Source organism: Syngnathus typhle, linkage group LG3 (genome assembly GCF_033458585.1).
Source record: "Syngnathus typhle isolate RoL2023-S1 ecotype Sweden linkage group LG3, RoL_Styp_1.0, whole genome shotgun sequence".
In the NCBI taxonomy this organism is placed as follows: domain Eukaryota; kingdom Metazoa; phylum Chordata; class Actinopteri; order Syngnathiformes; family Syngnathidae; genus Syngnathus; species Syngnathus typhle.
This window is the reverse complement of record NC_083740.1, coordinates 9,329,168-9,345,106: the sequence shown is the minus strand read 5'-3', so window position 1 is coordinate 9,345,106 and position 15,939 is coordinate 9,329,168. Positions and strand designations below refer to the sequence as shown.

Below are 15,939 nucleotides of genomic sequence, written 5' to 3'. Positions count from 1 at the left end.
AGCAGGACAAAGGTCACATTGCGAAATTGCTGACCCCCTCAGGACATCCTCTTTAGAAAATTATGTTACGTTACTCTGAAGTTGTTACCACATTCTCTTTTATTAGGTAACCTAGTTTGCTCATGATATGATGTCAAATGGTTTGTGGTCTGTGAAAGCTCCTTTGTCTGGGAGGGAAGTCAAGACAAGGTGGTGATAACAACTGGAACTAGTTTTTAATTTCAAGTTAATCATGCGTTGTGTGTGTGTTGTTTGCAGGTGCACCTCCAAACACAACAGGAAGTAAAGAAGAGAATGTTTGGCATGGCTGTCCATGTGGTGAAGAACAATGGGGTGCTTGCTCTTTACAATGGCCTTTCTGCCTCCCTTTGCAGACAGGTGCGCTATGTGCATGTTATTGACAAGTGTTTCCTTGGTGTCATATACAATCCAATTGATTTGATGAATGAACAACCACTTACAAGCTACTTCATTAGCTTCATTTGCACAAGCTGAAATGGTCCGGCGCAGTTTCTCAACCATCAATTCTGGCTCCCCTTAAGACCATGTTCCTACTCAGGATAATGCCTGGACAATTATGTCAAGACAGAATTCCTCTGCCTTTAATTTAATTAAATAAACCCTCTTTTTAATGTAACTATCCTATTTAAAATGGAAATTTTAGTTAGTAGGCGGCGCACTGGTTAGCACGCCCGCCTCGCAGTGGTCCGATTCCAGTTCCGACCTTCCTGTGTGGAGTTTGCAATGTTCTTCACGTGCCTGTGTGGATTTTCTCCGGGTATTTCGGTTAGCTCCCACATTAGAAAAACATGTATGGTAGGCCAATTGAACACGCCAAATTGCCTGAAGGTGTGTGTTCAAATGGTTAGAAAGAATGTAAAAATCTCAAATTAGTCATACTCTCAATAGATGCAAATCTTATGGTTAAATTTGCATTACTTTTGGATGTCCTAGATCAAGCGCATATTTTGCATTAGAAAAATACTTGAAAGAAAACTCCTTTAAAGAGACATTTCACAAAACATGGATACGCACATGTCAATTATGTACCTTATGCCGTCTAGTGGAAGAGGGCATAGAACCAGTAGATGAACAAAGCCACACGGATGTAAATAAATCATTTTCAAACCAGTGAAAATGTTTAAGTGTTGCATCTCATGTACCCCTTTAAAAGAAAAGAATTTCCTTTTTTTGTTGTTGATTTGTATCTTAAGCTCTCATTTGTTTCATCCTCTCCTGCTCAGATGTCCTATTCGCTGACCAGATTTGCCATCTATGAGTCTGTAAGGGACATGCTTGGAAACAAAAGCCAGGGCCCCATGCCTTTCTACCAAAAAGTCATGTTGGGAGCATTTGGAGGTCTGTGCATGCACCCCCACTCCTATGCTACATTCAGTAATACCGTACAACAATCAACTAACAACATATCGTACCTTAAAAGGTTTTACTGGGGGCTTCGTTGGCACGCCAGCAGACATGGTGAATGTCAGGTAACATGCCATGACCACACTTAGCTTTAAAGTAAAGTTTGGTCATTTATTTCTAAGCATGTTTGTTTTCAGGATGCAAAATGACATGAAACTACCAGCTGAACTCAGGAGAAAGTAAGTGATGCAAATTGTCACCAAAGTATGAAATGACCTAATGTTCAACCTCCATGTGCACCTAAATGCGCTTTCTTCCATTAGCTACAAACATGCCATCGATGGGCTCTTCAGAGTCTTCAGAGAAGGTAAGATCACGGATAACGAGTGCTGCGACTGCAAAACCAAACATGATCGTTTCTGACCTGAGCTATCTCTCAGAGGGTGTGAGGAAGCTCTTCTCAGGTGCCACCATGGCGTCCAGCAGAGGAGCCTTAGTCACCGTGGGACAGGCAAGTCCAGTTATTTACTGTGCAGTCCAATTTATGCATCCCCTTGGCATCTTTGAAATTCATGTTTAATTTATTTTGTCCAACTAATTAAAACGCTAAACAAATGGAATTGAAGTCATTTAAAGGCACATTCATGCATTATTGTTAAATCAATATTTAAAATGAATTGAGAAGTGGATGAAATGGTGCCATATAAATATTAATGAGTAGTGAATGGAGCAATCAGCAAGAGCGTCACGTTTGTCTGCATTATAGTGTACGTTCAAATGAAAGAGTGAAGGCTCTGAATTTACCATGAACTACCAAGGGCTGCTGTTGAAGCAAAACCATTGCCAGGTGCAAGAGTGTTGGTGTACGCAAGAAGTGGCATGTTCGTGTCTCTATTTGTGTCGGATGTGTCTTATTCTTTATGATGGTGTCTACACATCTACATTTGCATTGCCCTAACAAATTACTACCAGGGCCCCTTATATTCATAAAGATTCTGAGAATCGTCTTGGAGAGCTCTTAAAGGTTCCTAGCAAGGAGCTTCAGCTTCTGAGTCTAAGAACATTCGAGGAGATTTTTATTTGACTTTTGAGGCCGAGATAATTACAGTATGTGGCTGTCAGTCTGCGACTCAGATGTGAGATGATACAGAACCGATGAGTTATTTCACTAACCTTTTCTCCACCCATTAGTTGGCATGTTATGACCAGGCCAAGCAGCTTGTGTTGGGAACGGGAATGCTGGGAGATAACATGTTCACACACTTCCTCTCCAGCTTCATTGCCGTAAGTGTCGGGCTAATCAAATGCGTTGATCACCATGTACTCAAAGTGTATCTGAGAGTGTGCGCTTTGGTGTTTCCATGTGTGCAGGGAGGCTGTGCAACGTTCCTTTGTCAGCCTCTTGACGTTCTTAAGACTCGACTCATGAACTCAAAAGGAGAGTATACTGTGAGTGGCCACTTCCTCTTCATTCTCATCCAGTAATTTTAAACTGATCTAACCAGTGTTGGTTTACTTTCAGGGGGTACGGCATTGCTTACAAGAAACTGCCACGTTGGGTCCCCTGGCATTTTATAAGGTAGTGCTGACACTTTTGTTTAAAAATAACCGGACTCAGCAGTATTGTTGTTACTTTTTCCTCTGTAAACTGCACTGTAAAGTGATCTGCTGACATTGTGTGTCAGGGCCTTGTTCCAGCAGGGATCCGCTTGATTCCTCATACAGTGCTCACATTCATGTTCCTGGAGCAACTGAAAAAGAACTTTGGGATTCGGATTGTCTCCTGATGGGAAAGTGCGACCGGCCAGTGTTGAACCACTCTGCTGTGAACTTCAGAAGAACGGAAAAGCCATGGTGGCCTGGGCATGCTGCGTCCTCTTGCTCTACCTCGACCTTACGTCATGGCGTGAAGCTGAGTGTTTGCACATTTTGAGGGATAAATACTGGAACCAGCTATTTCTGAAAAATGAAAATTCAAAGGTATGCTGTCAGGAATATTGGAATAGCCTGCTAGCATAAGATAAGAGAAACATGTCCTGTATGATTTCAGGTATATGATGTGGTTTTAATTTCAATTATTTTTATTTTTTCTAAATTTTAGTTCCAAGACTCAGTTGATGACATCTTCATGAAACTAATAGACTTTCTTGTGACTTAAACAAATTTCTAATGCCATCATTTGGATTTAGATGAATTATATTCATCCATTTTTGTTGGGCAGGTGATGAAAAGCATGCTGATAATAGACTGCTGTTGTAATAGTTTATGCCAGGAAAACAAACGAGTGCCAAATTAGGTCAACACACAGTATTGCCACATAAATAGCATATATATTGTTAACAAATACAACTGAAGTTCATACGTGTAGTCAGATATGTGATTGTATACTATTCATTCCCAGCCGTACTGACCAAATATCCTTTATTTTACATGAGCCTATTGTTTGGTATTGTACTTGATTTAGAACTGGAAGTCAAGTAGTAGTCTATCCAGCTTTGTGGCTTTATTCCATCAACCTGTAAATAATTCAGTCCAATTGGACCATGCCTCATTAACATCACATGATATTATAGTAATGGTACATTTGGTAAACCCCCAAACCTGACTTTTAAATCGAAAAATGAAAGAACCCTTTAATGCAAATGTTGTATAGCGGTGGTTGTATGCCTGTCAATTTAATGACTTGAGATCCGATCATTTTTGAGAGCTGAACTTTATTGAAATACGGATTAGACATGACCTAAATTGCTCGACCCTTGAACTTTTTGGGAAATGTAAGTGTTGCTGGTTAAAAGAGAACAATAGTTTTATATGTGATAAATGGGCGTGAAAATGTGCCCGTTTGTTCGCCTAGATGAGAATCCTTGTCATGTTGCCTTACTTTGTATGTCCGCCAGGGGACAGTATGACATTGTGCGATTAGCGTCACACCCATCATCAGCTTTGCTTATTTTTTTTTGTAAAAGCCACCAGATTGACTTGTGCTGCATGTCCTGGGTAATGTGACCTAAAGATCAGCCTCTCTAACCCAACTGTATGAACACACAACTGTTGCCTTCTGTGTTGTTTATGCATTCTTATTGCAAATATGTGATCAACTTTTTAATTAAAACACTAATGATAAGTGAGGTTTCAACGTAATATTTATGTAGTATATCTAATTTAGCATATTCTATGTATGCCTTTTATGAATCAACTGCTGAAGCCCAGCAAAATACACTTAAGGAAAACGGTACCCTAATGCGTAGCAGTACCCTCAATGGTAGAAAGATCATACAGTGCATGTAAATGGTTCTGTTCCAAAGGCCAGATGAACATAAAGCATCCGTCGCATGCAGGTACATTGTTAATACAGGTATAGTAAATCAGGGTGGCCGCATGGATGTACTGAACTAACTGGAGCTTATTTGTGTGGAATAACTTGAACTCGGGGGTCAAACATATTTAAACTGGTGTGCACAGTACAAAGTGTAAAAAAGGAGCAAAGTTGCGCGGCTGTTTAGAAAGGAAAACCTTTATTTTGACATGTCTAACCAGGAATTTTTTTACTCATCTTGGTTGCAATGACAAATAATGCTGTGGTAGATTGGAATCGAGCACTCGGTGCTCGACTGTGTGGTCTGTCTGTATTGAGAGTCGGGGGAGATGTTGACTGAGCGGGCAGTAAAAGATCGACTTGTACTGCATCCTTGCCTCCGTGTATTATTGGTGAAACAACCAGTAAGCAACCCACGGTTAGTGACAACACTACAACAGTGTATCAGAGCATAAAGCCACAACATGGTGTCAGAAGTGGGATACCTAAGGAGGTAGTGAGTGATCATGTCCCATTCGCCAGCTATGAGATGCAGTCATTTGCAGCTTCATGGGAGTTCAAGCTCACACACTCCAGCCCAGGTTTTCCCTCTTCAAATGGAATGGCGGAGCGGGCCATAAAGACGGTAAAACACGCGCTGAAGAAAGCAGTGCAGACTGGCACTGACCCACATCTAGTGTTGCTGTCGCTGAGAAACACACCGGTGACAGGACTAAACCTGACACCTGCACAAATGTTGATGGGTAGAGTCCTGCGCAGCACACTTCCATGTTCCAGTGCTGTGCTGAAACAGTCATCCCCACAGCATATTCTCGAAAGAATACAGGACTTGCAGTCCCGGCAAAAGCAACACTACGACCAGCGTGCAAAGCAACTGCCAGTGCTGACCCCAGGAGACACGGTGCACATGCAGACGCGACGCGGCTGGGAGCCAGCGGTTGTCATCAGGCAGCGAGATGAACCACGCTCCTACACTGTACAGACACCGGCAGGGAGGACACGCAGGAGGAACAGGCGACATCTGAGAAAGATACACCCAAGCCTGTTCAAAGACTCTCACCCTGATGAACATTTGGACTCTGAGTTTCAACATACTCAGGCTACTGCAACAGTGGACTCACCACCACTGGAACCGGTACCACGCAACCCTTGTCCTGTGCCTGTGGACAGCATGCCCACATGCTATACCAGGAGTGGCAGAGCAGTTAGGCGCCCTGCCAGGTACACTGAATGACAAAGTGATGTTGTTACTCAATGTTAAGAAAGAAAGTGATGGAGAAATTAAAGTGTGGATGTTTTGTGTTTATCGTGAAGTGTTATAAAATGTTATAGGTTCGGAAGGAAAAAAAAAAAAAGATTGTTGAAAGCCATTAGGGTTGTTGAAACATGATTTGTTTGTAATTGATATATGCATGTCGAAATTGTGATCAATGTTGATACCAAAGAGTTAAGGTAACCGATACTAGATAAGCTACTTCTCAGTTGGAAAAGAGGGATGTGGTAGATTGGAATCGAGCACTCGGTGCTCGACTGTGTGGTCTGTCTGTATTGAGAGTCGGGGGAGATGTTGACTGAGCGGGCAGTAAAAGATCGACTTGTACTGCATCCTTGCCTCCGTGTATTATTGGTGAAACAACCAGTAAGCAACCCACGGTTAGTGACAACACTACAACAGTGTATCAGAGCATAAAGCCACAACAAATGCACCCTACCTTTTATTTTGAAGGTAGTAGCCGGGAATCCTCTTAAATGTCTTGCCTGCTCTGACAGATATCGTATTCGAGTGCAACGCGCCAAGACTCTTCATCAAACCCTCTGCAACATTTGCGAGTGCATTACCAGAAAAAGCGTTTCAAGACACTGAAATAGAGCTCAGAAGAGTTAATTTAATAACGACACAGGTCAGTCAGTTCTTTCTTTCTTTCTTTCTTTCTTTCTTTCTTTCTTTCTTTCTTTCTTTCTTTCTTTCTTTCTTTCTTTCTTTCTTTCTTTCTTTCTTTCTTTCTTTCTTTCTTTCTTTCTTTCTTTCTTTCTCTCTTTCTCTCTTTCTCTCTTTCTCTCTCTCTTTCTCTCTTTCTCTCTTTCTCTCTTTCTCTCTCTCTTTCTCTCTTTCTCTCTTTCTCTCTCTCTTTCTCTCTTTCTCTCTTTCTCTCTCTCTTTCTCTCTTTCTCTCTTTCTCTCTTTCTCTCTTTCTTTTTTTTTTTTTTACTCCTGCACTTGGTGATGCGTCTTGGTTGCGTGCCTCGGACTGCGCCTGGTGTGTGATGGACCTCTGGAGGTGTCTGTGTCCCCGGGGTGCAAGAGGACACCAGCAAGCTTAGGTAAGAAAAAGTCTTATTTTTCATTGAACATTTACATTTTGTGTATGTTTTTAATGGGACCGAATGTAGGCTACTAAAATGGAATAGATCACTTTCCTTGGTCTGATTAAAACTTTGTCTAATGCAAGTCCACATGGCGAAGGTTATTGCTTCACGAGTGGTATTGTTGCTATTATAACAGATTGCGGGTTGCCTCGCATTACTGTACAGTTGATAATGAAATAAATACCCTTTTGTTCAATGCCGATCATCATGTGATCATAAGACGATCTATTTGATCATGCAATTCCTTTTGCTTTTCTTTTCCTCAAGCAGGACTTGATTTGGGCAGAGTGGTTATCATTATTTATTTTTGTTGTCATGACAACATTAATATAAATTATAAATTGTCATCACATGGGGAAAGACGTTTTTAATAACCTTGTCCAAAGAGGTTTTGTTGTTACCCACATGACAACAACCGGCCTTTCTGCCAGTCTGCAGGATTGTGCAAAAACCGCTGCGTTCCACTCAAGTTTTTTTTGCCAGAAACGCACGCACGCACGCACTCGCTTGGAACTTATTGGTGTATACGAGTCTTAAAAATAGGCGCAAAGTGCACCAATTGTCTAATGTTCATAATGTCTTGCTAAAGTTAAAAGCTAAGTTTTTGATGGAATTTTATTGATCCATAAGCAGACAGGGGCAGAGAGTGGTGACAAAAGGCAAGCGAGTGATTGCTCCTTTGATCTCTGAGTCTATTAATGTTTGAACCAACTTCGGTTGTCAGCAGAGCCTATCTATCAGCCTGATACGAGCTGTGGGACACATCTCCGTCTCATTTCTACCACAGATTTATAATGATGATGATTAATAATACATCTAATTTATGAAGCACCTTTTATCGAAAAGAAAATCTCAAAGTGCCCCAGAGGGCTTTTTTTCCGCAGACTGCAGGCAAGAATGATTTTTTTTTTTTTTTTGCAGATACACACAGCTTGACGCAGACAAAAACAGGGTATTTTGCGCTGTTGTGGGAATGAACACAGATGTCTCAATTTTCCGCCACACAGAACAGCACATGTCCTTCCCTTTGAAGTGTGTAGTGTGTAGGATGCTCAGTAGTCCTTGACATGGCAGAAGGCAGAAACGGATTTGCTAATGCTCTGTCTGCTGTCAATTGTACTCCACAGTGTCCATTTCTTCGAAATACATTTTTTTTTTTTTTAAATTTGCTGCTTTTCTATCACCTATTGAGTGAAATTACTTTGGCATATATACATACTTGCTGAGTGAAGGGTGGGAGGGCGAATGAAAGCCACACTTTCGCTTCTTTATTGAATAGGTCAGTCACTCTGTGCTTAATACTAATAGGAGAAATGGTATTTCTTTTTCAGATCATTTCAATGGGAAATAGTGAATTAATATAAAAGTTAAACTTATTTATCAAGGTAGTATTCTATGGTGACATGAACGTTAAAGTACTAACATAGCACAGGAGATGAGTGAATAGCCAAGGTCGGTCCATTGTAGCAGCTCTTTAACTCTATCATATCCTCACTGAATATTCTCTATTTCTATTGTACATGCCTGATGTCACGGTCCACTGCTGAATAGTCGGTAATCACTCCTGGTGTTATTTGATCTTCCCGCTGTGAAATACCTGACGTGATATGTGTGATATGATATAACTCATGATTGAAAGCTGCAACATCTGCTCTTGTCAGAATATCGATAAGCAGTTTGACGATTACTGCTAGTCACTTCAGACATACTACTGTTCAAGCATAACAGAATATGCTCCACTATTGTACTTGCCAGTTCGAAAAAAAAAAAGAAACACAGTACAACACGCAATTGCACTCGAAAATGTTGTTGTAGTTCTTGCTGATTGAAAGCTGATTGTTTTGGGGGTTTTTTTTGCAGCGGCTTCGCAGCCTTGCTGATGTGTTTGGAATGTGAAACCGACTCATGTGAAAGCTTGTCCTGAATATTTCATATCTGTTTTCTTTGTCTGATCTTCCATTTGATCTGCTTCTGTTCTTTATTCATTAGTGTGTTCCGGTTCTGCTTGACTGATCATGCATGAGCACTCTTGTCACGCCTCTCTTACGCAAAGTCACTATATCATTGACAAGCGCGCAGTGTTAATGCTGGTTAAAGTGTTTATTTCATTGTTCCTGAGTTGTTGCTTGTTTACACTTAGCCATGATGAGCTTGATCTAGTCAATGATGGTCTAGTGGTGCCCATAATCAACATTGCTACGTTTCCCATCCCGTGATGGTGTGAATGTGAGTGAAAAAGGTTGTCTTTTTCTATATGTGCCTGTTGCCTGACTGGCAACCAGGTCAGCGCGTAAGCAGCGTCCGCCTTTTGCCTGAAGTCAGCTGGCGCAGCATCTCGTGACCCTGAATGGGATGAACAGTATGGAGGATGGATGAATACATTTGTTGCACATGCAGTATTAGGATTGCAGGTTGGATTCCTTCCTTTTCTCCATTATTCTCGCTTTAGAAAAACAACTTTTTAGTGACAAGTACAGTAAAGAGGCGTGCTATGCTCGTGTGTGTATGTTCAATGCATGCGTGGTGAGAGAAGGTCTGCGCTACAAACAGAATTGTTTATTTAATCAACACAGACTGAGACTGGCCTTTGACGCATGTTGTCTCCCTCACACGCGCGTGCATGCATGTATGCACAGTTGCACACACATGAACACACGCACGCACGCACACACACACGCACACGCACACACACACACACACACACACACACACACACACACACACACACACACACGTGTCTCTTCATGACAAAATCACATTAATAATGTTCCTCCTAGTCCAAAGCTGATGTCACTAATTTGTCTGTAAATGACCACAGGGAAAAGGAAGTCATGTTTGCCCGTTGCCGTGCAGCAAAGAGAAAGAGACTTGCAGGATATATATTTTTTCCACACTAGTGAAATTGAGGTGCATTTTCATATCTCTATATATAGTTATGTAAATCTGTGCCCAGGCAATCGCTGAAATTCATAATTTTACACGAGCAGAAAACTGATAGAAAAGAAGCCGCAGCTCATTCAAGTCATTCACTTCCCTTATTAACAATTTTTTTTTATGGTTTACAGTGTTTAATTTTTTTTGATAGCAATGACATTCATGAGGCACATTCCATGTTAGATATTAACATATTTTACACTTGCTTGGCGATCTAGAATTGTACTTGTGAGCACATTTGAGTCTGCAACATAATCTCATCTTGCAACATTATGCAATTAAAAAGGGTATTTAAATCCTACAAATGACTATTTATAGCTTGTGCTTGACCCCATGTTGAGGATTACGTTACTTTCTTGCAAACGTTATCGGAATGACAACAGTTCACTTGTTGAGTCTGCTTAATGCTCTCAACCACTGCTCCGTTTGCCCTCTGGAATATGCAAATTAATACCGACCTGGAAAATGTTGTAGCACGAGTTCATGACAGCACATTCTGTTATAATGTAGTCAAGGCGGTCCATGTTAATGTGTTATGATGTTTGCGCATGTGTTACACGTTGTTTGTTTGCCAAAATTGTTACTACTCCACACAAATCTAATCCTCATTGTGCTCGCCAACGCCTCTGCCTGCCAGTGAAATGGAAAAGCTGGAAAATCTCTGTCACATTCATGATGCACCTGCGTCATCTGTCACCTCATCTCACCTCTCTTTGCATCCAAGTCTCTCATGTGTCCTCTTCGCTCCATAGTCGTGATCATCTTTGCTGCCTGATGAGGAATGGCGTTATTCACATTTCCCCTTTGCTCGAAATGAACCATCTTTCTGTCCTCCACTACATTTCTCAGTTTCTCCCATTTTTCTGATGGCTCCTTTTCAAATCACCTCTTTTCTTTATTCCTCAACATGCTTTCACGCATTCTGAGCATAAATTTGATAAAGCCATTTACCTCTGATGCGTCCATTAAATCTCAAATAATTTTTCCCTTGTGAAATTAATGGAAAGGCTGAGTTCTTTTGTTATGTGTGTTTTTTGAATAATGGACACAGCACTCAGTAGTATTTTACTTTATAAAAATATGCATTGTTCCCTCGCTGCATTACAATTTACCTTTTGCGGTCTTGCTGTTATTGGATTTTATGGGAGGCGTCAGTGTATTATGCTTTTATTCATTTATTTATTTTACTGTGTGTGAATAATACACGGCAAATGGAGTGTGTCTGTCTTCTTGTGCTACTGCACTGTTTGTGTACAAATATCCACTGCTTTAAAGTGTTATTACCTTCACATGATTTGATTTGCATTTGCCCGTTAACCTTTTCGAGGAGTGACTGAAGTTACATGCACTGCTGCCACCATAGGGGGGGGCCCTTCATTTTTCTTTTACTATTAGGTTTCGCTTCTTTGAATGTTTGTCCTGTATATCATTCCAAATCCAAGTTGCAGTAGAAGACTCAGCATAAGTGCAACCAAGCAATGTCTGCCAAGCAATGTCAGTGGTGAAACTTTAAACTTCAGTCAATACATATTTGATATATTTTTAGATATTTCTTCATTCATCCTGTTTCCAAACCGCTTGTCCTCACGAGGATCTCGAGTGTGCTGGAGCTTATACCAGCTGACTTAGGGCAGTAGGTGGGGTACACTTAGATCTGGTCGCCAGCCAATTGTGGCACATAGAGACAAACAAACATTCACGCTAACAATCCAAATTTGGGGAGGCCTGCTATGCATGTTTTTGGAATGTGGGAAGAAATCAGAGTACCCAGAAGAAACCCACACAGGCACGGGCAGAACATGCAAACTCCACACAGGAAGGCCAGAGCCGAAATTGAACCCCACATCTCAGAACTGTGAGGCGGATGTGCTAACCAGTGTGTCACCGTTCCGACCTAAAAATAAAGAATTGAATAATTTAGGGGGGGGGGGGTAATCCAGGGGCTACTTACAGTGTGTTTTGGGGCCCAATGGCAGCTGAGGCATTGTCCATCCCTGACCAACAGTATAAGAATACTTTGACATAGACATGAAGGTAGTGGTCTTATTTCTGTGGATTCCAATTGGAACTTAATAATTAGCTGATTTTTTGAAATGTATTTTCTGAAGTATATTAAAGAAGGCATATATCTTTAAAAAGAACCAACAGAGGAATGGTGGAAATCTTTGGATAGGCCTGACTTAGAACAGGAACCGTTAGTTACATTCATGGAACATGTAATTACAGTTGAAGATGTAATAAGAGGACATAATATTCTATAGTGTGAATGGCTGACATGGAAAGGCAGGTGAATAAGTGGGAAGATGATGAGAGACAAATATCAAATGCAGTCTCTGCAAATAAATCAAGTGGGACATTTTGTACATGACCATAAGATATTTTCTCAAGTGTTGCCCTTTACTCCCACAAGACAAGATTTGAGAATGGATAATTTGGCTGCTGTGTGCAAGTATGTGACTGTCTCCTAACAAGTGCACATGGATCGGATTTGACAAGTAGACATTTATACCGTCTGGGATATCACTTTTCATGTCTTTCAGTTACTCCCAGTTAATGTTTTAGTCATGCTGCTTGTTCGTTGTCATGGCTCCTGTTGTTTTGACAGCCATTATCGCTCTTGCATAATGGGCACTTCCAATAATGCTGCTAATTGCAGGTCAGGTTATAATGAAAAGAATCAAACAATGTTGGTTACGCTGAGTGAATGGAGGAATCCGACAGATCAGTGACATTCTTTCAGAATTTACACACCTCAGAGGAAGCGAGAGAGAGAGTGGGGAGCACACAGAGTAATGCAATGCCAATTATTTTTTTCTCTGTTAGACAAGGCAATTGTGTGAGCACTGCAGAAATATGCTGAAAATTATTCTCGGTGGTCATATTAGTTTATTTTTCTGCAGCTTCATTTACATTCATCTATACAAACAGGGGCGAGCAGTGGGCCACCATCTTTGGGGGCCATCCACAGCAATCGCCACAACCCCACTTAAGCATTATTTTCTGCGCCATGTCCAATTAGCAAACGCAATGGAAATGGACAATGATGCATCAATGTAGATATTTAAAAACAAGACGTTTATGGCTAGAATCGTCATTTACCATATTAGCAATGTATGGAGCGTATTCCTGATTAGTTTAATGTCATCCTCATTGAAAAATAGATATTTTATTTTAAAAAAACAAGGACATTTCTAAGTGACCCCAAACTTTAAAATGGTAGTCTTTACGAACAACAAAAATCTTTTTGTCTTTTTCTTAAGTCGAAAAACACAAAGCATTGAAATTTACAACATACTAAACGTTCACTTAAAGAATAGATAGGTACAGTAGATGGATGGGTGTATACAATAAAATTAGGTGCAACCCCAAGTTTGTGTTATCAAGCAAAATATACAAAATAGGAAATAAGATGATGTGAAATAAATTCTGCAACGCAAATAGCAGAAAAAATTCTGGATGAAATAACTCAAGCAGCGACTTGTTAATAAACAGCCTCGAGCTCGGAGAAAGAAGCGAGTTGTAGCCATCAAAAGACAAACATTATCACTCATGGGAGCAGCACATCATCACCAGATTACTAAATTAAATTTACTAGTTGAATGTACAGATCCATACATGTGGCGCATACAGCGACCGCGCTGACAAAAGTAAATACCCCACAAATGCTTACTTTAATTTCACACATGATAGGTTAGCAGTAGCGCTGCACATTATATTCAGGCAATTAAAATTATTTACATTGAAGCAATTAAAATGTAGCATTTACATAATAATGCAATAAGCAAAAATCTTAATTAGTAGTATAAAAGTAATAGTTTTCTTTGATAATTCCCTAAGGGTGTGAATCTTAGTAAGTAATACACACAATAATACAGTCAGCACAGATGGTAGAGCTACGAAATGTTTTTGGTGTTCCACCAATATTAGAAGGCATTGCTATAGGGCAGTGCTTCTCAATTATTTTCTGTTACGCCCCCCCCTAGCAAGAAGAAAACTATTCGCGCCCCCCCCTCCCCACCGTGACTATCCTAACTTGTCTTGTAAGTCGTAAAATGTTGCACTGTCGCAAACGTCACAGAAGTAACAATGAGAGCGCCACTGCCCCCTGCTGTGAAGATTCGCAATTACACTTTATTCTAGTACTGCCAAAAAAACAAGCCTGTTCCCCAGGGTCACACGCACCCCCCCAGGAATAGCACCGCGCCCCCCCATTTGAGAAGCACTGCTATAGGGGATCACATCAACACGCTTTTGAAGCTCAATTTACTTTCATTTAAAATGAACACTTTTACCTTTGGTTTGTGTAATCAGAAGCTGTCAATCCCAAACCTGTGAATAATAGTAATAAAAATAGTAATAATACATCATTATTATGATTTATTTATGTATTCACTTATTTATTTATTTGTCTGGCATTGAGGCATTTTATGCATGCACTCTAATAGTTTTTTTTTTCCCTGCAGCCAAGCCCAAAGTGAAAAATGATACAGTATGTATTGATCAGTCATACTCATATGGATACAGACTTTATGAAGCGCTGACAGACTTTAGATAGCTCCAGTACACCACTTATAATCTCAAACTATGCGCTCCTCAAGCATGTGTGTATGTATTTATTTTGCGGAACATTAATATGACAATAGGCACGCCCGCGACCCCGTGGGGACAAGCGGTGCAGATAATGGTTGGCTGGATGGATTAATAGGACAGTAAATTCAGTTTATTACATCTCACGTGATCAGATGGGATTGTGCTGTGAAAAGGTACCAGCTGTATATTGCAAATACTTTGTTGGTTCACATCTGCCATGCAAGCCACTGCATAATATAAATGAGATGTAATAGGTTTTGTGTTTGTGTGTCTAATGTCCATGGGTGAAGGATTGTTGATTTATGCATCGGATACATGGGAACATATGCTTGAAAATTATGCAAGCGCGCCCCCATGTGCGTGTGTGCCGTTAGTTAGTGGGTGCACGCTTTATCACTGCTGATTAGGTGGAGAATTAAGTTTCATTAGCTGTTAGCCACACACATGCCCACTTGTTATTTTAAGGGCCATCATAGAGTCCAACATGTGAACTAATGTCGATTATCGTAGCGCTTCATTTGTTCAGGGAGGCATCAAACATTATATTTTCCATCTCAAAGGTTTCTATCCTCATTTAGGGCTTTGCTGACAAGGGACGGGGTATAAACCATTCACACTTAAATCCTCACCTTTGGACAATTTTTTATATTGATGGATTGATTGATTGATTGATTGATTGATTGACAACTTTTATTCCGAACATTCAAATACACAAACAATACCGAGCTTCCCGTTTGCTATCAGACAAAATCCCATCATAAAACCAAATGAAATTGAGGAAGCAAAATAAACAGAGAAAAAAAGAGAGAGAAAAAAAGATATTCGGAAAGGAGTGAGAAAAAGCATAGCTTTCGAGTTTTCAATGAATGAAACGTATATTTTAAGACTCCTTAATTAACCTCCAGAATTCTTTACTCCAAGACAATTTGGACAATTTTTTGTAGGAACAATAGGTCTCCTTTTTGTTTGAGGAAGATGTAGCTTATTGCTAATGTGTGGGTTTTTTTTTCATCATAATATTCAGAATGTATACAGAAAAAGGCTTTTTTTGTCTTTGTGACTTTTATCTATAGAGCAATTTCTTTTTACAACTTATTATAGGTACACAGACATCGAGAAGTTAAGTCTGAAAGCATTGAAAGTAAGCCTGCAATGTAATCACATTGAGTTAACAGAAGATATTAAAGGAAAAATTAATGACCGAATTTTGTTTTCAGAAAATAAATTTAAAAAAGAATCATTAAGAAAGACATGACTCATTTAGAAAGAAATAAAACTAATGTAAAAAGTCAAATTAAATAAAAATGGGTTGAGCTGATTGAACCCTTGATAGCATTTGAGAATTAAAAAATAGCCATAAAATGGTCA

General features: G+C 40.1%; 1 protein-coding gene across 1 annotated transcript; it reads left to right on the top strand.

Moving 5' to 3' along the window:
- Positions 1-220: 220 nt before the first annotated feature.
- Positions 221-4,489, top strand: LOC133150848 (mitochondrial dicarboxylate carrier-like). The gene is made up of 10 exons (XM_061273414.1): positions 221-378; positions 1,245-1,359; positions 1,442-1,490; positions 1,563-1,604; positions 1,689-1,732; positions 1,806-1,876; positions 2,557-2,649; positions 2,737-2,814; positions 2,888-2,944; positions 3,051-4,489. Exons 1-10 carry the CDS (start codon positions 295-297, stop codon positions 3,150-3,152), a joined length of 735 nt encoding a protein of 244 aa, XP_061129398.1. The 5' UTR covers positions 221-294; the 3' UTR covers positions 3,153-4,489.
- Positions 4,490-15,939: the final 11,450 nt, after the last annotated feature.